Source organism: Antechinus flavipes, chromosome 2 (genome assembly GCF_016432865.1).
Source record: "Antechinus flavipes isolate AdamAnt ecotype Samford, QLD, Australia chromosome 2, AdamAnt_v2, whole genome shotgun sequence".
NCBI lineage: Eukaryota > Metazoa > Chordata > Mammalia > Dasyuromorphia > Dasyuridae > Antechinus > Antechinus flavipes.
Genome location: NC_067399.1, coordinates 233,339,803 through 233,360,618, shown reverse-complemented (window position 1 = coordinate 233,360,618; position 20,816 = coordinate 233,339,803). Strand labels below are relative to the sequence as shown.

At 37.0% G+C, this 20,816-nt stretch overlaps 1 protein-coding gene across 5 annotated transcripts in view; it reads left to right on the top strand.

Moving 5' to 3' along the window:
* Positions 1-20,816, top strand: part of ZMYND8 (zinc finger MYND-type containing 8) — a 116,242-nt gene that overhangs the window by 53,662 nt on the left and 41,764 nt on the right. For all 5 annotated transcript variants that reach the window (XM_051976525.1, XM_051976522.1, XM_051976523.1 and 2 more), the window contains 7 exons: positions 1,864-1,977; positions 4,076-4,168; positions 7,139-7,226; positions 8,953-9,008; positions 9,530-9,607; positions 11,521-11,636; positions 15,569-16,050. In XM_051976525.1, coding sequence (XP_051832485.1) covers positions 1,864-1,977; positions 4,076-4,168; positions 7,139-7,226; positions 8,953-9,008; positions 9,530-9,607; positions 11,521-11,636; positions 15,569-16,050 — 1,027 coding nt within the window. The remainder of the gene's footprint in view (positions 1-1,863; positions 1,978-4,075; positions 4,169-7,138; positions 7,227-8,952; positions 9,009-9,529; positions 9,608-11,520; positions 11,637-15,568; positions 16,051-20,816) is intronic.

Sequence of the window (20,816 nt, the reverse complement as noted above, 5' to 3'; positions counted from 1 at the left end):
CAAGTTTCAAAGACATCCTATAGTATTTGCTGACTCTTTTCCTTCTTTTTTTGCTATTACTCCTCTTCGTGAACATTTGGAATAGTCCAGCAGATATCAAGAAGAGGGGACTTGTTTGTATTATAATAGATTTCAGATACTTCTTATCTGATGTGAAAAAGTTATATTCATTGTGGGGGAAAAAAACTTTCAGCCTTTGCAGAAAATGTATTACTATCTTTCCAGACAATATCACAAGACATGACTTCTTGCTACAGAAGAATATAAAATGTAGTGCTTGCTTTTGGTTTTAAAAGTAGAATCTCAAACTTATTTGACATGAGGCATCACCTGGATCCTTAAGCAAAGCAAATTTTAGGACTACATTAATAAGACAGTATCATTTGATTGATGCTTTGGGAAATCAACTTTTCCTCTATAAATGCAAATGATGGCTACCAGATTCTCTTATCTCCAATATACTTTTTTTTTTTTTAAAAAGGAAAATGCCAAAAAAGAACTATAGAAACCTGTCTATAGTGTCTTCATTGTGGAAGCTCTATTTTCTTCATTTTAGACTTTTCTTGTTACCCACTAAAGTAGAGAGTGAGTCTGGAAGTTGAACTTCCTCCTCTCTTCATTAACTGCCCCCTGCCTTGACTATCACTTCTGAACTGTGTGATGGAACACCAAGAAGAACAATACCTAGAAATGATCCTGGATTCTAATCATTTGTTATTTTCTGGATAAAGGTGCTAAGAATTTTACCTGTTAGCAAGTGAATAATCTGTGTAAACCACAGAGAGAAGAAATCAGGTGCTCCATGTGATGATGCTTTCCTTTGAGGATGTAGATGGTTACATAATATGCCATAATCACTTGTATGGCTCTTTTGGGCCTTTCCCCAAATGCTCCAGAGGGCACTTACAGTGACATAATCTGGAGGTCTTGAATTGATTAACAATAGGACCAAGATTCAAACTGGAGAAAAGCTGTCACAACTTTCCAGTGCAATTACAGGAAAAGAAATGGTTGCTTGATTCCATTATTTATAACATGAGAATCCATGAATCTCATGGGCATATAGATCATCATCTTTTCTAGGAACTTTCCGTGCAATGTGCCAAGACCACATAGCTCAGGCCAGCTTGCTTCAGTTCATTCTTTGCTGGTTAGGAATGTTGCCCTTTATCAGTCAACATTCTAAGAGACATGTTGTCTCTGGCTTTTGTTTTTTACTTTCTTTCTATTGACTTCATAGAACTAGTAAATGAAGAATTAAGTTGTATAAACATTAGCTTCTACCCCTCTACATGTTATATACAGATCATGGGAAAGACTGTTTCTTCCCATTGGTGTTCACAGTTGAGTTAATGCCTTACTGTCAGTGGCATGAAAAAAAGGGTTAGAATAATGATTGTTCATCATTTTAAGGAAACTATTTTCTTGAAATTAATCATGGTGCTTATCTCATCCATATTCCTGAACTCGGGTAGAATCACAGTTCTCTCGGGTTGACTACTCTTGCTTTCCTATGATCTTCTTAACTTCTTCAGGACCAAAAGAGGCTCAAGACCAGGTAATGGATGTCATGGTTGTTGAGTTGAAAGAATATAAACAAGGACTCGACCACTACCTCCTTTAAGGGAGACTCAGTGACCATCAGTAGCTAAGGCAAGCTTTATAGCTTGCACACTTGCTTGTTGCAGTTAAAATTAGTCTTCTCTGAAATCTGGAAGCCTTCCTTACTGAAATCTGACCCACTGACCCATTTCCATTTGAAAGAACTAATCCTTGTAGGTGTGCTTTCTGGACAAATAAATATGATGGGAGGGCATGTAAAGTATTTTTCTAATTGAACATTTGTATAATTTTCACTTATAGAAAATCACTGTAGCAGAATGCATTGAGACGCAGAGTAAAGCTATGACAATGCTTACCATCGAACAGTTATCGTACCTGCTCAAGTTTGCCCTACAGAAAATGAAACAGCCGGGGGTAAGGAAAACACTTCCTGGCAGTGGATGCTTGAATTAAAACCTTCAATGCTTTTTGTTCACTTGTTTCTTATTCTTTGTAGGGTTTAGTTTTTCAGACCTCTGCACAGACACTTTTGGTCTTCTAATCTACCAGAATTCAAAAGTCCGTTAATTAAGAATAAGGTGCGATGGCTTTTAGTTAATTTTTTAAAGTGTGCAGTTTATGTTCTGAAGCAGACTCCAAGAAGTAGAAGAAGTAGAAAGGCTTTGGGCACATTCATTTCATGGGGTGGTAAAAATGGAACCATCCTTTCCTTCTTGAAAAATAATAGAAAAGCAGTCCTCTGACTTCGTAGGTGAGATACATGGTATCTGTATAACAAAAGCCCCAACAAGTGGAGCTTTCCAGATATATTTGGTCCAGGACAGGTCATCATCATAATTTAAATAGTCCCTTGGAATTTGTGGTAATGGGATTTGACCTATGTTGTTTTGAGAGGCTGTTGGCATTTACCATTGATTCACTGAGCTCTTTAAGTGAAATAGCTTTTTTAGTGCCTATGTGAAACTATCTATGTTTTGCTTTCCAAATCACATGATTGGATGTCAAAAACAAAGCAGAAGAGATTTATATCCAGAGCATTTTAGTGAAGAGATCTTTGAGATTCCTTTAAGAAAAAAAAGCATATATGTTGGCTTTTAATTACTTGGGAGTGAAAAGGTCTGATTAGCAAATAATGTTTACATCCCAAAAGGAGCCAAACATATACAATATTCCTTTTTATATTTCCTCTTCTCCTCATTATAGTTTTTAGTTTTTTGACTTAAATATCTCAAAAGCATATTTACAGCTTTTCAGAGACTCTAGATGTACTCATTGGAGTCATTGTATATAAAAGGAGACATTTTGCTAATAAAAAGAAGAAAAGTATGTTGGAAAGATGTTAACATCTCCCAGCTATGGATACTGAAAGTAACTGAGAAAGATTTTATTGTACCTAAGGCAGCTTATCTTACTTAAGGTGACTTAGGTAAACTGCAGGGGGAATAAATCTTATTGTTGAATCATTAAAAATTAGGTCTGGAATGGTCTTTCAACTAACCCAATTGAGATGCTGTGCTTCAGTAAAATTTATTATTTAACCAAATCTTAAAAACCTCATTGCAAGACAAATGCCATTAAGAACAAGACTTTTTTTCCCTCTTCATTTTGCATAGTTCGGATAGTCATTAAGCTATTCTGATGGGCTAATTTTTAGATTCTTCTTACCTTACTTGTAGCTTTTCCTCTCCCCCCCATATGTAAATGTCCTTTTAATATCCTGAGGTTTACAGTTAGAAGAGACAGTAAAAAGTCATTTAGTTCAGTTGTTTCCCACATTTATAGAATAGAAAGTTGAGGCCCAGGAAGTTAACTAACTTATACAGTGGAGCTGCTGACAGGTAGTGGCTGAGGGATTTGAATTCAGATTTTGCACTTAAAATCAGGTGCTTTTTCCCACTATACTTTATTGCTTTATGTTTGCTAGAGTTTTTTCATATATGCTCATTTAGTTGCTGCTTTTGTGGGTCATTCGGTAATTGATATTAGGCAGAAACTGGGTCTTCCCTGCACCTGCCTTGCATCATGTGTGCAAAATGTGTAATATCTGGGTACCCAATCATGGACATTTTGATAATAAAAGCTAAAAGTAGATATACATAGAACCCTGAAGCCCAGAGTCTATTTGTAATTGATATGGAAAAATAATTGACAGGGTATTACCACTCCCTTTTTTTTTTTTTTAAGATAGAGTTATTAGGTAGAAATGAAAAAAAAAAAAGCTCTTTTTTTTTTTTTTTTTTTTTTTTTTTTTTTGAAGAGGAGAACAGGTAAAATTTGGAAGGGAATTGACAGTCTTTACTGGATCTCGTCAGGTTTTGTTTTAGGTTATGCTCTGAAGAGGGGCTATGTGCAGGTCCCAGGTAGAGACAGATTTTTCTTTTTTACTTTCAGGCTCATGAAAGCCTCCCCCAACAATAATGTGTATATGTGTTTCCCCTTCTCTGTCTTCTTCTGTCTCTCTCTCTCTTCTCTCTCTCTCTGTTTCTCTCTCTCTTTTTTTTTTTTTATATAGACAGAACCATTTCAGAAACCCGTGTCGCTCGATCAGCATCCAGACTATGCCGAGTATATTTTTCATCCAATGGATCTTTGTACATTAGAAAAGGTCAGTTTTCACTCAGCAGAGACCTAAAGCTATACTGTGGTATTTTCTCCCAATTCCTTCATTTCCCCTGGTGTTTTCAATCCTAAGTTTCAGGATTTTTTTTACACAATTCAAAACAGATGCAACATTATTTCATGATTTTCCTCTTATTTTGCTGTGTGAAAATTCTTGTCTAATTCCAAATTTTGTTTTCCAGAAAAAGTTCACATATCCACCAACAGTGTTATAGTTTGCTTGTCTCCCTGTCATCCCTCCAACAGTGATTATTTCTGTCTTTTATTATCTTTGCCAGTTTGCTGGATGTGAGGCGAGACCTCAGAGCTGGTTCATTTTACTATTATTGTTTCTGATTTGGGACAGACTTTCATAAAGTTGATGATATTCTCTAATCAAAATTTGGAAAATTGTTCTATCTTCTGGCTCCTTCCTTGTATTTTTCTTTCTTTCACCTGGGTGGTAGGTCCTATGAGTTCTCAATTCTCTGTCTGAGAAGAAATCTAAAATGGAGGCAAGCCCAAACCTCACTTTTATTCCTGCCTATCTAAATCTAAATCTAAAAGCGAGGAAAATGCCCCCTTTGGGTTATTTTAATGGTGATAAGAGCAAGAGATAGTAAGGAATAATTGAAATGAATCATTGAGTGTAGATGTACTGTATGCTTTTCTAGAAGCTCCCATTTTAATCGGGGAGGTTTCACCTCTAATTCCTATGGAAAAGGCCCCACCAGGGCCTAATTAATTTTTCATGTTGACCCATTTGACAATGCCAAGGACTTTGGTGGAGAGAACATTATTTTCTAGATCTTGAATAGCTGGAGCTGCTGATGAGGCAGGAGCACTTATGAAAGCGTTTGCCAGCTAAGCTCTCGACAAGGATTGAACCCCATATTTTTAAAAATGTAGGAAACTAGAGATCACATTAGTTAATAGGATTATTTGTTAAAGTGGGGATTCTTAACCTTTGATATGCTGTGGACTCATTTAAAGGTTTTAATGAAGCCTATGGACCTCTTCTCAAAATAATGTTTTGAATGCATAAATAAAATCTATAGAATAACAAAAAACCCAGTTATATTGGCAAAGAATTATCAAAATAGTAACATAATTATAAACTTTTTTTTTCTGAGACAATTGGGGTTAAGTAACAGCTAGGAAGTGTGTTTGAACTCAAGTCTTCCTCACTTCAGGACTGGTGCTCTATCGATAGTACTGTGCCACCTGGCTGCCCCAATTATCAATATTCTTAAAAAAACATGGCCTACAAATTAAGAATCTCTGAGTTTTAAGGACTTTAGAAAATAGGATCATAATGGTTAGAAAAAAAAAGGAGACTCCTTAGAGAGTTTATAGATTATCTTAATTTACATAGGAAAAAACTGGAGTCAGAGGCAAGGAAAGGACTTGTTTAGAATTACAAAGCTAGATCTCTGAACTCGGGACCTCCCACTAGATTACAAACCCTTATCTAATAATTTCTATCTTCTACATAAACAATTTGGAGTTTCTGAACTGATTGGATTGCTTTAAATTTGACCTGATCTTTTACTCTTGGTGATATCAATGAGCAATAGAAAGTGTGAAGAGAATTCAAGTGTCTGAGTAATTAATGTAACTGCTAGAATTGTGAATAATGGTCCTTACTCATTCACTTTGGTATATGGTGCTTTATGTTCTGCAAAATGCTTTCCTTATAATTCCTTGTGATATAAAATATAGTGTAAGTATGGTTATCACAGATGGAGGAAACTGAGACCTGGCAGGGAAAAAATGTGCTGATAATCACCTGGTTTGTGAACTTTGGGAACTCCAAATCTTGGGCCTTTTTCATCACTATCCCCTTTTCTTCCTTTTATCATAGAGCTAGCTTTATTGAATCTCCTTTTGTTGGCCCTTTTGTTATTAATGATAGGTGTTTAATGTTAGATGCTATTTGAAAGACAGAACTACTGGGAATTTCATTTTAGAAGCTATATTACTTTCTTGATGTATAAGTAATTATCATTCTTGTCCTCATTTGTGAATTTGGGGCTAAATGTGAACACCTCACACTCAGAATTCCTCTTCCCCCCCCAAAAAAAAAGTAGAAAAAGAAGAACTAATGGGTTAATTCCTATATGTGCCAATTTCCTCCAAGTAGCAAAAACAAAAATGTCTTTCAATGGAAGGGCTCCTTTTATTCCGTCCTTGCTATTTTTGTAGTTTTTCTTTCAGATAATCCAGTAGCAGGCATGTGGTGTTGGAAAGAACATTGGTCTTGAAAGCAGGGGGAAGGGTAGGTTCCAGTGACAGCTCTGTCTGAGGCTCAGTTTCCTTCCCTTTAAAGTGGGAGTAATAATATCCCTGTCCTGCCTACCTTCCAGGGCTCTTATGAGGAAAGCATTCTGTAAACTATAAAACTCTCACTGAAATGGCAGATTGTTGTTACCATAGATGCTCAGGACCTGGGCAATTTCCTCTTTGTCTCATTTAAAGCAAGCTCATTTTAGGAAACAAGATGAAGGGGTTAGCTCCTTCTCTGGAAGCTGGTTAATCAGCAAACATTGAACAAGCACCTGGCATTCAAAGAAAGGCAGAAGACAATTCTTGCTACCCAATGGGGAAACAACATGCAAACAACTTTGTACAAATAAGATACATACATACAGGATAAATTGGAAATAAGCAATAAAGGGAAGACATTAAAATTTAAGAGGAATTGAGAAATGCTTCTTGTAGAAGGTGCAATCTTAGCTGGCACTTGAAGAAGCCAGGAGGCAGGGATGAGGATGGAGGGAATTGTGGGCATGGGTTGATATGTCCATTTTTCCTGTCTTTAAAACTTGATAGTGGTTTAATGAGTGGAGGGTGGAAAGTGAAGATGAGTGCTGAAGAACAAATATTTGGGGCAGAGTAGGAGAGAGAAGTGGTTGTTGAGCAGGGGAAAGGTTAACTCTTTGATGACTCCATGTGTGATGGTTTTCCCCCTTCACAGAATGTTAAAAAGAAAATGTATGGTTGCACTGAAGCCTTTTTGGCCGACGCCAAATGGATTTTGCACAACTGCATTATTTACAATGGGGGTGAGTAGCTAAGATCTCAGGACAAATGCCATATACAGAAAGGTCCCAGATGAAGCTGTGGTACTTGGGTATGATATATCTAATAGATGGGTAAAAAATAGTGATCCATTAATACTGGGTTGCCTAAGAAAAAGCAACATGTTATTGAAATATATAATATATATAATTATATATAATATATAGTCATATAGTAATATATATAGTTATATATAATAATACAAATATATAATATGTAACAATATAATGTAATTAAAGCACACAACTGAATGTCACCCAAAGGCTAGATAACTAGATGGCCCAATGGTTTGGGAATTCGAGTTGGAGGAACGAAGACTATTTGAAATTTCGCTTCAGATTCTTAACTACCTGTGTCTCTGAGGAAATCACTTTCTTGGTCTGCCTTAGTTTTCTTCTCATCTGTAAGATCAGTTCATAATAGCACCTAATTATTAGAGTATTTATGGGGATAGAGTGAGATATTTGTAAAGTGCTTTGTAGACATTAAAAGAACTACAAAAATGTTATTGTTGCTATTGCTGTTGCTGCTGTTGCTGCTGCTACTGCTATGACTTCTTTCTCCTCCTCCTCCTCCTCCTCCTCCTCCTCTTCCTTTTCCTCCTGATATTTCACAATAATGATAAGCAAGCTCCTGGCAAATTTCAGCCTATTATCTGTATGGAAAACTAGTAATGATTAGCTCTGTTAGTATCATAATAGCTAGACTTTATATAGCAAGATATTATTTAAGGTTTGCAAAATACTTTATAAATATTCTCATTTTATCCTCACAACAATCCTCAGAAGTAGGTGCTATTATTATTCCCATTTTACAGGTGAAGAAACGTGCAGAGAGAGATTGAATGACTTGTACAGGGTGACACAGGTAGAAATTGTCTGAGCTCAGATTTGAATTCAACTCTTCTGGACTTGAATTTTACCACTCTATTCATTGGACCTTCTAGTCACCTGTGTATCATTTTGTTCCTGGGCACTCATTCCCCTTTCACAAATTACTGTTTTACTTAAGGTTGCAGTTTTTACTAAAATAGTGACATTATTTAGTATATACCTGCATTTATATCTGGAGGAGGTATGGGGTTAGGAGGATGTGCACTGCAATTCAGAAAAGCATATTAGGTACCAGTATTCTTCTTGCCCTCCTTTAGGAGAACAAAGTCTACAAGGCCATCTCCTTTTTTATTTTAAAAACAAAGCAAATCACCTCTGTCTCTCCAATTAGATAATGATCTCGTCAGGTAATTTATACATAGAACTTACTGTAAAGCCCACAAGTTTATTTTAGCTTGGTTATCTTTGTGGCAATCTTTTTGATAAGCAGATCATTATCTAGACAGTGATTTTTAACAAACAAATTGATTGTCCCACTCACTGTCTATTAGGAACTTGAAAATGTACAGCAAAAAACAGATAGCTGTTAATTCTTGAAATGCTGCAGTGAAATAGGAATTTTATATTATGTCACCTGCTTTCTTATAAGAGTAGTTAAATATCCCACATTTGTCATCCTGGTTGGGGCAGGGATGGAAAGTCAGGAAATTCTAGATTCTTTTACTCAGCCCTTTGAGAAATCAACAAGTTTACAAAGATTGTTTATGGGGTTGTTCTACTCTCATGAGAGTTAGCTTAGAAACTGTAGCTTGAAATACCAAAAATAATTTGTGAAATCATTCCATTCAAGTTCATCTTAATTTTCTTTTTTACACAGGAAATCACAAATTGACACAAACAGCCAAAGTAATTATAAAAATCTGTGAACATGAGGTATGTGTCTCCTACTGAATTCCATCCAGTTTCAATTATAACTTGATTCCCAGGGTAAGATTGGGCTTCTTTGGAGCTTTCAGGATCTTAGGAGTTACCTTGATTTACTCATCCATTTGGGATTATTCATGAAAGACTTACTCCAGTTGGATGTTCAGGTTCTAAGTGAAGAATAAAGAACCAAGAGAGAAGCTAGCCAAAATATGCTGAAGAACACATCCTCTTTCCAAGAGGGTGAAAGTTATACTGCTTTTATGTATGATGGAGAAGTCATCAGGCTTTGAGTTTGAAATACATGGATATGATTCTGAACTGTGATGCTTTTAGGCATGCAAACTTCTTGGGTTTTGGTTTCCTTCTCTGTCAGATGGGGATAAATGTGCCCCCTGCTTTGCAAGATTGTTGTCAGGAAAGTTATCCTTTGAGTTATAAAGTACTTAGGGAAATATGATTTCTTGTCATCAGATAAAAACAATAATAACAACCAAAAATAATAAAGACCCTGCTCCTTTTCTTTACAGATGAACGAAATTGAAGTGTGTCCAGAATGTTATCTAGCTGCTTGCCAAAAACGAGAGAACTGGTTTTGCGAGCCTTGTGTAAGTTGGTGTATTTTAGCTTAATTGTTTTATAAACTTTGAGGTCTTTGCCTCCTGCATAAATTTGAGTTTAGGTCCAATATTGTGGGGAGTTTGGGGTTGAGATCTGTCGAGCTTTCGCCCCATAAAAGAATGGAAAACAAGATTAGAAATAATCCAAGTATATTAAACTCCTTATTCTGTAAGCCATACCAAATGTATCCCTATGATCCTTTGGTTTTATTGACCTATATCTGCACAGTAGTTGGTACAGAATTCCAAGGAAGAGTAGGATAGGATATTACACAGAGAAAAGAATGTATAACTAAAACAATATTTACAAGTCATGTTGTACTTGTCCTCTATCTGTGATGGGAGCACTAAGGTTCATTGGGTATTAGTGGTAACTAGTCTTGTAGACCCTCAAATATCCTAGATTTCTCTATAGTAAAGATCTATCCTGAATGAACCCACCTAAATCCCATCCTGAACCTTCAGGATTTCAACACCAAACTACAAGGCCCTTGCATATAGTAGGAACTCTTTAAATATTGATTAGAAGCTATTCTTTCTCCCAGTCAGTCCTGCTTCTTGAGGGTAATCAATTAAAAAATTTATTTCAAATCTACAAACTTATTTTTGGATAGCCCTGCCCCATGCAAAGTTCTAAGAACTATGGGTTATACAGAGAAAAGTATGACCTTGACCTTCCCTTCAAAGATTTTATAGCTCATGGGGAAGAGCAGCATAGTCACAGAGAAGTATTATGTAAAATATGAATCTGGAAGGTTCATGAAAGAGTGCATAAGAGTCTCTAAAAGAAAGAAGTCTAGTGCTTCCTATCTGTTGAAGATATGTCAATCCTTTAATTCCTAACTCTAACATGAAGACTTGTTTCAACTCCTGGTAACAATCTTCTCCTTGAATGTCACATAGTATTTTGTTTTTTCACCTAATACACTTAATCTTGTAATATTGTTTATTATAGTTATCTGTTTATGTCTTACTCTTCTATTAGAGTATAAGCTTCATGAAGGCGGAGATTGTCTTATCTTGTATCTCCTAAGTTTCAAGTATGTTGCTTTGCACACAGTAGGCATGTAAAAATTATTTATTGTATGAATAAATGAATGTGGGATCAGAGAAATTATGGTAGGTGGTATTTCAGGTGGTTTCTCATGTGTGCTTTTGTGTAAAGAATCTTGGATTTGGAGAACAGAGTTCCTGATTCTTATTAGATGTATTAAGGGAGGCAATTCACCTCTCTCTTAGCCTTGATTTTTCTCCTTTGTAAAATAGGGATAGTGATGCCTGGACCACTTATTTCACAGGATTGTTTTGAGGAAAGTGATATAGAAATGGGGGCTATTGTTGAAGCATACTTTTTTTTTCCCCTGAGGCAATTGAAACTAAGTAACTTGCCCAGGATCACACAGCCAGGAAGTGTAAGTGTCTGAGGCCAGATTTGAGCTCAGATCCTCCTGATTTAGAGCTGGTGCTCTATCCATTGCACCACCTACCTGCTCCAAAGGGAGCTATTGTTATCACAGTGAGATTATGGATATTGGGGAGAGGCATTCTAGACACTGGCAAGCAGTATGACCAAAACTCAGGGACAGGAGAGCAGCAGATCTGTATTTGAGGAATTGCAAGTTTGGCTTGGTTTGGTTAAATGAAAGAACATTAGTGTACAATGAAGGTAGGTTGGAACTGGCCTTACATACCAAGCCTTAGCATATTTGTTCTGTTCAGTAGGTAGGGAGCTGTGGATAGTCTTTGAATAGTAAGAAGAGTAATCTCATCTGAGCTATAACTTAGAAAAATTCATCTGGCAGGAGCCTGCTGAATTATGGGGATATCATCATGCTTCTGATATTTATTTTCCTTTTTTCTCAAATTCATAAAACTCCTGCATCTCCTATTCCTTTTCCTAGAGCAATCCACACCCATTGGTCTGGGCTAAACTGAAAGGATTTCCCTTCTGGCCTGCAAAAGCACTGAGAGACAAAGATGGGCAGGTCGATGCCCGTTTCTTTGGACAACATGACAGGTGGGAGTTTAAAACAATGGGCTTAATATTTTGTTAAATGAACTTTTATTGCTGTAATTGAAGACTAGAAAGAAGTGTGGCCATTCCACCCACTTATTTTCAAACTTACACTGCACACTTATCTTAGGATTATAAGAAATAGTTTCTATTTTAATATTAAGCATTGTCATATGTGGGCTTCATTTTTCCAGGTATATTAGAACAGAGTTTGTGTTAGAAATTCTGTTGGTGGTACCAACATTGGCATTTATCCCAGCAGCTATTTTAGGTGCTGCTGCTTTTAAATTTGTTATACCAAATATGTATTGTTAAGCAATTCACTCATTGTTTTTTCAAAATATTTCTCTTAGGGACAAGAAGTGTCTCCTTGTCCTCAATAAATAAACCTACTAACACTTGTGCGATTCTTGCCAATTTTCCTTTTGTTAAAGGGGGAGATTAGGTAGTGAGTTACTTCAATGGTTCTTTTTTATTGGCTTCCCCTTCCCCCCATTTCCCTTGTGGCTCCCCCCCCCCTTATCCAATCACACACTTTTAAAGTGGGCTTTTGCATGTTAATAGCAGTAATAGTGGCCTCTTTCCATGTGGCTCTGCTGATGAGAGCTAGTGAAGAGCTCTCCTCAGGGATGTTTTCATTTTTCTTAGATTTGGTCTAAAAATAGCTCATAGGTCTTCATCTGCTCTCTTCAATCCCTTAGAGATTTGGGACTGCTGCTGCTGCTGCCAACAGGCAAAGGAAAATTACATGAATAACAAAAAGATCTTAAAAATAGGAGTATATAAGAGAAGAAATACATGAGGAAGGAAAATATAGAAACAAATATGATCGTTTTATTTTTTAGTATGGGATGTTTCTGAAGTACAGCTCATTTTATGCTCATTTTAATAGTGCCAGTATAAATAAAGGCATGGAATCCAAAAAAATCCCTGTTTTCTTGACAACAATAAACTTACCCCAATTCAGCTTTGTTGTCATTGTGAGGAGTGTCTGGTTATATGCTATAATACAGTGATTCCCCTGGGGAACCAAGATTGCCAGGGCAGTTTGTCCCTTCACTAAATCCCCCTAGACAACTTTGAAATTCTTTGCTTTTCCCCTTCTCTTCCCTCCCCCCCAAATTTTTTTTTTAATTGTTGTCCATTCACAGTATTTCATTCTTTGTTCTGAAATAAGCCTCTATTATGATGGCTTCAGGGATCTTGTTTGGCCATTCCAAGGTTCAGGACTTTGTTTGAATTTGGATCACAGGATTAGTTTAGGATATTACTGTACTTAGTTGAGAAAGGAAGCCATCAATATACTTACCAAAAAATTTCAGTTTGGTTTTGGATTTATCCATCTTTACTTACCCTTTTTAATATTTGATTGTGTGCTTTCAATACTTGTTCTCTCTCAGTTTCCTTCCCCTCCCTTCCCTAACTGTTTTAGCAAATATATTAAATACCTGTTAAAAACTTTAAAAGTTCATTGAAAATAGTCTAGTATGTCTCACCAAATCAGACAGTCAGGAATTTTATAGTCATCTGTGAAATCTATGAGTATATGCTTTCCTTCATCAAACCAAGAACTGTTTACTAACAATATGTGAAGACCTCTATTAGTCTCTCCACGGGCTATAAAGGTAAGACATTGTCCTTGCACTTAAGTGGCCCAAAGATTAGTTAGGAAGACATGATATAAACAAAAGAAAAATTGAATAAATTAATAGTAGAGAAATTCAGTAGTAATTCAACACAAAGTAGAAGGTGGCATAATGTGGTTAAGTGCCCATTAGAATCTCTGCATCTTAAATGCTGTATGAATTCATGGAAGAGGGCTGTGGGCTGGGGTTGGGAGATTGGGTCAGGGAAGACAACATGGAGGAGATCAAGCTTGTGGTGGGTCTTAATGAAAAGATAGAAAGTGAAGAGGTTGGGAGAAGGTATTCCATATGGAGATAAAGGTTTGAGTAAAGTTATAGGGACTTATCTTGCTTATTGTAATTCCCTGAGGATGCTTTTCAACCCAGGCTATCTCCATTACTTCCTTTTTGTCTCTTTTTTGGTCCCAGGTCAGCTATTCCATTTCCACCAAGTTTTCTCCCCTCCCTAATCTTCTAGGGCTTCTGTTTTTCATTTATCTTTGGAAGATAGGGCATACAGCCCTTCCTCATTTCCCAGTTTTTCAGATTTTTTTTTTTTTTTTTTTTTTAGTATTCTTGTATATGTGATAGTGACTAGAGGCAAAGAGGAATGTGAGATAATCAAAAAAGAGAGAAAGTTATATGTCTAAAACTATTTTCCAAAAATGTAAATGGACTTTTAAATAAGAGTCCCCTCTAATGATCTACCTCTTTATTCTTCTCTCTTATATTCCTGGGTGTTCTTTATGCTCTTTGTTGTTTCCCTCTCTCTTCTCCATTTATGAGGAGTTATTTAAATTTATTTAAATCAATTAAAATTTCCATAAAAGCTTTCAGAAAGGATCAATAGATGGCCAATGGTAGGCTTGATCCTATGGGCACTGGGAAACAGCTGACAATTTTGATCAGAGAGGTGACACGACTGTAACCATGTTTTTCATGAAGATTCATCTGGCAGCCTGTGTGAGATGGATTGGAGGGGGAGAGACCAGTTTAGAAACGGTGGTGATAATCCAAGATTCTTTCTCCAGAATTATGCCATCCGAACCTTTTGCCCTTTATCAGACTGTATTTCTCTTAACTACTTACGTTTTTTACATTTTAAATAAGGACCAATTCTCATTCAAGTATTTTCCCTGACAGAAGGCAGCCTTCTCTTTCAAAGTGCAAGTAACACTTCACTTATCCACAGGTCACTTATCCGGCAACCTCACCTATCTGGAACACAGCTGAGAACCAGGAAGTAAGGAAAAAGTTACCTCTGAGCAGCCAAAAGAGATGTTATAAAGTCCATGCACTAAATAAAGCTCATGCACTTTACTCATTGGGGAAGCCCCTCAGGCCCTCCCTCACAGGCTGTTTACTTTTATTTTACACACAGTTCTAACCAGCTTGGTTATATGCGTGTAGCTGAGAGGAAGCAGCAAATTAGGAAGAGGGAGAGGGGCTAGTGTAGGTAGGTACACTGATAGATGTGCTTCTTCACTTTCTAGTAAAACTGAGAACAGGGTGGGCACATTGTGGTCTTTTTTTGGTGGGGAGGCCAACTTTAGGACCAGCCATCCAGCCCATTTGAGGCTCACATCCCAACCACAGCAGCAGTGATAACACAGAGCTCTTCTAGTCATTTTGCCCCTCAAGCTGAACTTAAGCCAGATCACCAGTACTGCAGAGACCCCTGCTGCTGCCGTTGCCGCCGTTGCAACTATCCTCACCTGGGCTCATAGGGAGCACAAGTGGTGTGGGTGGGAGGTTGTGCAGCTTGGGACACACTACACAAGCAGTCTAAAGCTTATGGGACAGTTTATCTATTGTGATAAACATTGTTCTGTATGAAAGATACCATTTCAAAGCCTCAGTGGTAGAAAGCTTGGTCACTGGGAGAAAAGGTTAAGAGTTCTAGGCTGAAATGATCAGACATTTACATTTGTTGTTTCTAAGATCCCACTAATGTTACTGTGCTAGGTATCTTCCCTATTCCACATACCTGAACCCTAGCCCATTTGTTTTGGATTATAGTGTTTTGAGCTTTATAATAAATAGAAGTTTTTGTAAGTTTATCAGTTATGTTCTGTTTTATGCTAGAGAGAAAGTGATTAATTTTAATCATCTCTAAATGGATCATTTCTTAAGATTAAACTATTGAAGAAAATGTATTTTTAATGGAAAAATATTTTCAAAATCTTCATTTTGGTGAAAAAGTTACTAAGTTAGTTAGCTAGTTTGAATGAAGTAAAAATTTCCTTGGAATAGAACAGAATTGACTCAAACTTGTCCCTTTTCTTTTTTTGCTCCCTTTTGTACATATAGAGCCTGGGTTCCAATAAATAATTGCTACCTCATGTCTAAAGAAATTCCTTTTTCTGTGAAAAAGACTAAAAGCATTTTCAACAGTGCAATGCAAGAGATGGAGGTATATGTCGAGAACATTCGCAGAAAGTTTGGTGTATTTAATTACTCCCCATTCCGGACACCATACACACCCAACAACCAATTCCAAATGTTATTAGACCCCACAAACCCTGGTGCTGGGACTGCAAAGACAGATAAACAAGAAAAAATCAAACTGAATTTTGACATGACAGCATCACCGAAGATCTTAATGAGCAAACCCCTGCTAAGTGGTGGCACGGGGAGGAGGATTTCTTTAACTGATATGCCAAGGTCACCCATGAGTACAAACTCCTCTGTTCACACGGGCTCAGATGTTGAGCAGGATGCAGAAAAGAAGGCGGCTTCCAGTCATTTCAGTGCAAGTGAAGAATCCATGGACTTCCTTGAAAAGAGCACAGGTAAGCAATGGATAAGAAGTAGGTGAGAAATGGAAGTGACTCCATACCTGAGAACTTTCGTTGTTTATTGGAAAATTGGCTTCCATAATGGGCGATCTACAGAGTTGGCATTTCAGAGACGTTGACCAGATTTCTACTGTTGGAGAGTAGAAGAAAACAAACATGTTCCATATTATAATCCCTATTAAAAACGAAACAAAACACTGACTGTCACTCAACTCTGCAGGAATGGACAATGGTGGGGAAAGTTCCTGGTTTCTCACTCCCATAAACATGTAATTTTGAGTGCCTTTTTGTAGCTAAAGTGATTGTAAATGAGGCAACAAAATGGAATAGTGTATAGAATAGTGAACTCTTTAAGAATCAGAAAGATCTTATTTTGTATTGATCTTCTGATACTAAGTAACTGGTTGATATTGGGCAAGACACTTAACTCAACTTCAGTTTCTTCATCTGTAAAATGGGGCTAAAACAGCATTGACCTCAAAGAGTTATTGGGAAGAAAAAATGAGATAATATATGCTCTTTACAAACCCCAAGGTGCTCTATATAATATTATATAAATGCTAGTTCTTGGGTTGTATATGTTCAGTGCATTCCAGAACATATCTTCAAAGAATTGTGTTTTTAAAAAAAAAATTTTCAATTCTGAATTCTTCTCCATCCATTGAGAAGACAAGAAATGATACCCATTTAAATAAATATGAAGGTGCATAAAACATATATTCACATTAGCCATTTGAATTGTGCATATTTTCAATCCATAAATATGTTTTCCAAATTTTTCTCCCTATTCTGGAGTCTGTCTTATAACACCACTAGCACAAGTTATTCAGTTTGTTTTCAATCATGTCTGATTCTGTGACCCTATTTGGGGTTTGATTGGCAAAGATACTACAGTGATTTGCCATTTCTTTCCCTGACTCATTTTACAGATAAGGAAACTGAGGCAGATTTCAATGACTTAGCCAGGAGCACACAGATAGTAAGTGTCTAAGGCCAGACTCAAACTCAGGAATATGATTCTTGACTCTGGGCTTGATACTTTATTCATAGCGTCACCTAGCAACCAGCTCTGACACCAAGAACATTGGTTAAAAAAAAGAGTGAGAAGAGATGAAACTCAAAAACTGTCAGTTTTACTAGTAGGCATTTTTAGACCCAAAAGATATAATTTTTTAATGCCTCATGATATGGCCGTGACCTTGGCTCTGCCCAACTGGAAACAACTCTGATCATGGATTCTGATGGACAGTGTCATTCAAAAGATGTTGATTAATTTATTCAACTACACTTCAAAGTTCTATGATATTGTTGATGGTGCTACACCCTTTTCTGATGACAGATTCTAACCATCCTTTGCCTTAATAGATAATCTTCAGGAGCCAGCCTGGCATTGAGCCATCGCTAACTTTAGAGAGGCTGGTCTTCAGCCTATTGCTGACCTTGAAGCTTTTTCAGCTTCAAAAGATTTGCTAGAGCTTGTACTCCTTTGGCATAGTCTTTGAAACTTCAGAGTCAATTTTGTGCCATAAGAATATATTGGAAAAAGACTTCAGTAGAGAATTCATTCAAAAGAATAAAAGGTCAGTAGCACTTGAAAAAAGAGAAGGTTGTAGAGATTGTTGTCTAAGAGGATCAATTTTGTGACTATTGACATAAAACTAGTTGTTTATTTGAATGAGGTTCTGAAATATGATCCTGAGCAAAAGGAGAGCTTTTTGTTTGGAGAAAGAAGCAGAGAGCCATTAGTTGGTTATCTTTAGAATTGTATCTAGCTTGTTAAATAAAACTACTGCCATCTGCCCTGCTGTCTTTTCATTCATAATCTCCCATCCAACTCTTACTGTCTCCTTAGAATTAATCTTAAGAGTAGGCTGTTAAGCTGCTAAACCCATTACAGTCCAGTTAGGTAAATTCTTCTTTATTAAGCATCTTTCACATATGCCTGAAGTCTTATTTCCCAGCATCCTCAGTGATTATACTGGTGTTCCATTACATTGGAATCTTCAGTAGAGTTGAATTCCCCTGTCTTACTGGAAAATCTTCTGGCTTTGGAGTCAGAGGAACTTGACATTACTCCTGACTTCTTCATTTAATATTTAACTTCTTTGGGACTCAGTTTTCTAATTTGTAAAAATAAAGGGGTTGGAATAGATGATTTTCCAAGGTCCTTTCTATTTAATATCTGTGAGCTTATGATTGCTGTTCATTTTTAACCATCTGAAAATGCTCCATAAATATCAGGGATAAAAGCTCTTATTTATTCTTTTTCATTGCCTTAATTATTAGTGGCTTTTTTTTTTAAACTTTAGAAGTTATTGTCTTTAAACTATAGAAACTATTGCAGAGGAGGCTGCTGGAGGATTAGAGGCAAGGACATCTAGCTAATAAGTAGGAGATTTAGCACTGAGTCTTTTTGTTGTCCATTCTTGGCCATATATGATGTGTTTTTGCAAATGATTTCAAATTGAACTGTATCAGGGAAATGGAAGGGTGGAGTTCCTTACATGTGAGGTTGCTGAGCCAAATGTGTGCTTGGATAAATCCTCCCTTCCCCCTCCTAGAATCAGAGCCACCACCCACAAAGGACAGAGCCAGAAAGGGTGAGTCATAGCAGCTGCCCTAGTGCCTGTGAAAGGCTTCTGGAGAATAATGACAGATTGAAGCTCCTTGGGGCTTTGGGACTTTGCCCATTGAGGCCTTGCTCTCCTGCTTTGAAGCATATACCCTTAGCTCTTACCTGCTGAAAGGGAATAGCCACTGTTCACAGTCACAAACCCATCCCATCTGATTTTTAAAATTTCTTAAGTGCTTAATACTGCTTTACCCACTGATTTGCAGACCCAAGTGATTCTGCAGCAAACAGTGCTTGGGACATGACAGGTCCTTAGTAAACGTTTGAATGAATACCTGTAATGGTTATTTTGACCCCACTAGATTTGAACTTTCAGTTGTAAAACCTCGTTGTAAATATACCTTTTTTGTATATTTGGCAGAATGAAACAGGAATGGTTACTACTAATAAAGCTCATGTTCATTAACTTACTATCTTATTCTTTATCGTGGTGAAATTAAAAGTAAAACAGTCCAGTGAGGCTGATTTGTTCTAGGAAAGTTCTAGGAAAGTGCCCTAGGCACTAGAAGAAGTCAGGGAAATGTATATTGATTAGCTAGGCAGGGAGGTGGATATAATGTAGTGAGAGTTTGTGTTAGGATAAATTACTCATTTGAGATAGATGGGGAGAAAATGGAGCGAGAACTCTAGATTTGGAATTGGAAACATGAGTTCAAGAGTTCAAATCCAGGCTCTGATGCTTCCTTGATGTGACTCCAGGCAAGCTTTTTTACCTTTTCCTATATGTTTCCTCTTTTGTAAAATGGGCAAAATAATAGCACCTGCCTACCCTGGGCTTCTTGTAATGATTGAGATTACTTGTGTATAGTGCTTTCCAGCTTTAAAGCGTTTGTATGAATACTATTCCTCTTCTTCCCCCATTTCCCTTTTCCTCATGTTTTCACACCATACTTTTCTAAGCCTTAAATTTCCTCAACTGCAAAATGAGTATAACAGTGTATCTACCTTTAGATGGTTGTTATAGTGATGAAATGAGATTACAAATGCTATTTCAGGAGCTCTAAGACTTTTGGGACAAGCTGTTTCTGTAAAGTGATTTGGAATCTTGAAAGAGTTGCATAAAGCGTGAGCTGTGATGACATTGTGTTGTTGTTATTAGACCAAAATGCCCTGAAAAATGGCAACAGTTTCTCTTATTTAGAATTTTTTTTCTATTTGATTTGGTGAAAGAGGCTATTCTTTACCTCTGTTGCTAATTAGCTTTAATCACTGAATGGGTGTTGCCTTAGTTAAACTGAGACCTGTTAAAGATCTTAGCTTAAGAAGGTCAAATTCTCCCATTACATCCAGGCTCATCTCCATTTATTTTCATCTGTATATTTCCACTGGATCCAGATGCCTTTGGAGGATAAATTGAGGCAAGTGACCATGCACAGCCCTCCTTGATTTATATCCAACTCACTTGCATTTCATGTCCTCTTCAAGTAGAAAGGAGAAACAACAGAATGTTCTCATCATAAAGATGGCAATTGAAAACATAAGTGCCTAATCATGTGAGGGAAACCAACCTGGGAGAGATGGATAAATAAGAGCTGGAAGCTTCTAGTGAAGGATTTTGCCAGCATCTGTTATTTTATATATGTGAGTGTTCCCTCTGGGCTTATAGTCCCCAACTTCTGAATGTGTCTTTTTCTCAGTTGTGTTGGTGCCTCTTTCTCCTCCCAATAATTGTCTTTCCTCTCTCCTTTACCCTCTTTCTCTTCTCTCTGTTTTCTCCCTCCAATAAACATCATCCAGCCAAGCCTGTGGTGATGAGGACCCTTTCCATGTACAGCTTAGTTGCTTCTGAGAACACAAGGTCTTGTAACTTTTTCATCTCGCTAAGTCCTAAGACCATAAGATTGAGAACTGCAGAGGATCTAGTCTGCCTGTCTTATTTTACAGATCATGGAAAGTAGGTTACAGATTACTTTAGTAATGTGTCTGAGGCCTGAGAAAAGCAGCAGTTGAACTAGTTTTCATTTTTTCTCCTACACTAAATTGCTAGATCTTGCTCAGCTTTACTGATATGGTTTCCGAGGACCCAGGGGCACATCCAAACCAGGAGCACAAACATAAATAATTAACAACAATGAACCAATCTAAATGTGGTAAATGCCTAGGAAAGATATATATCCAAAAGTCAAAA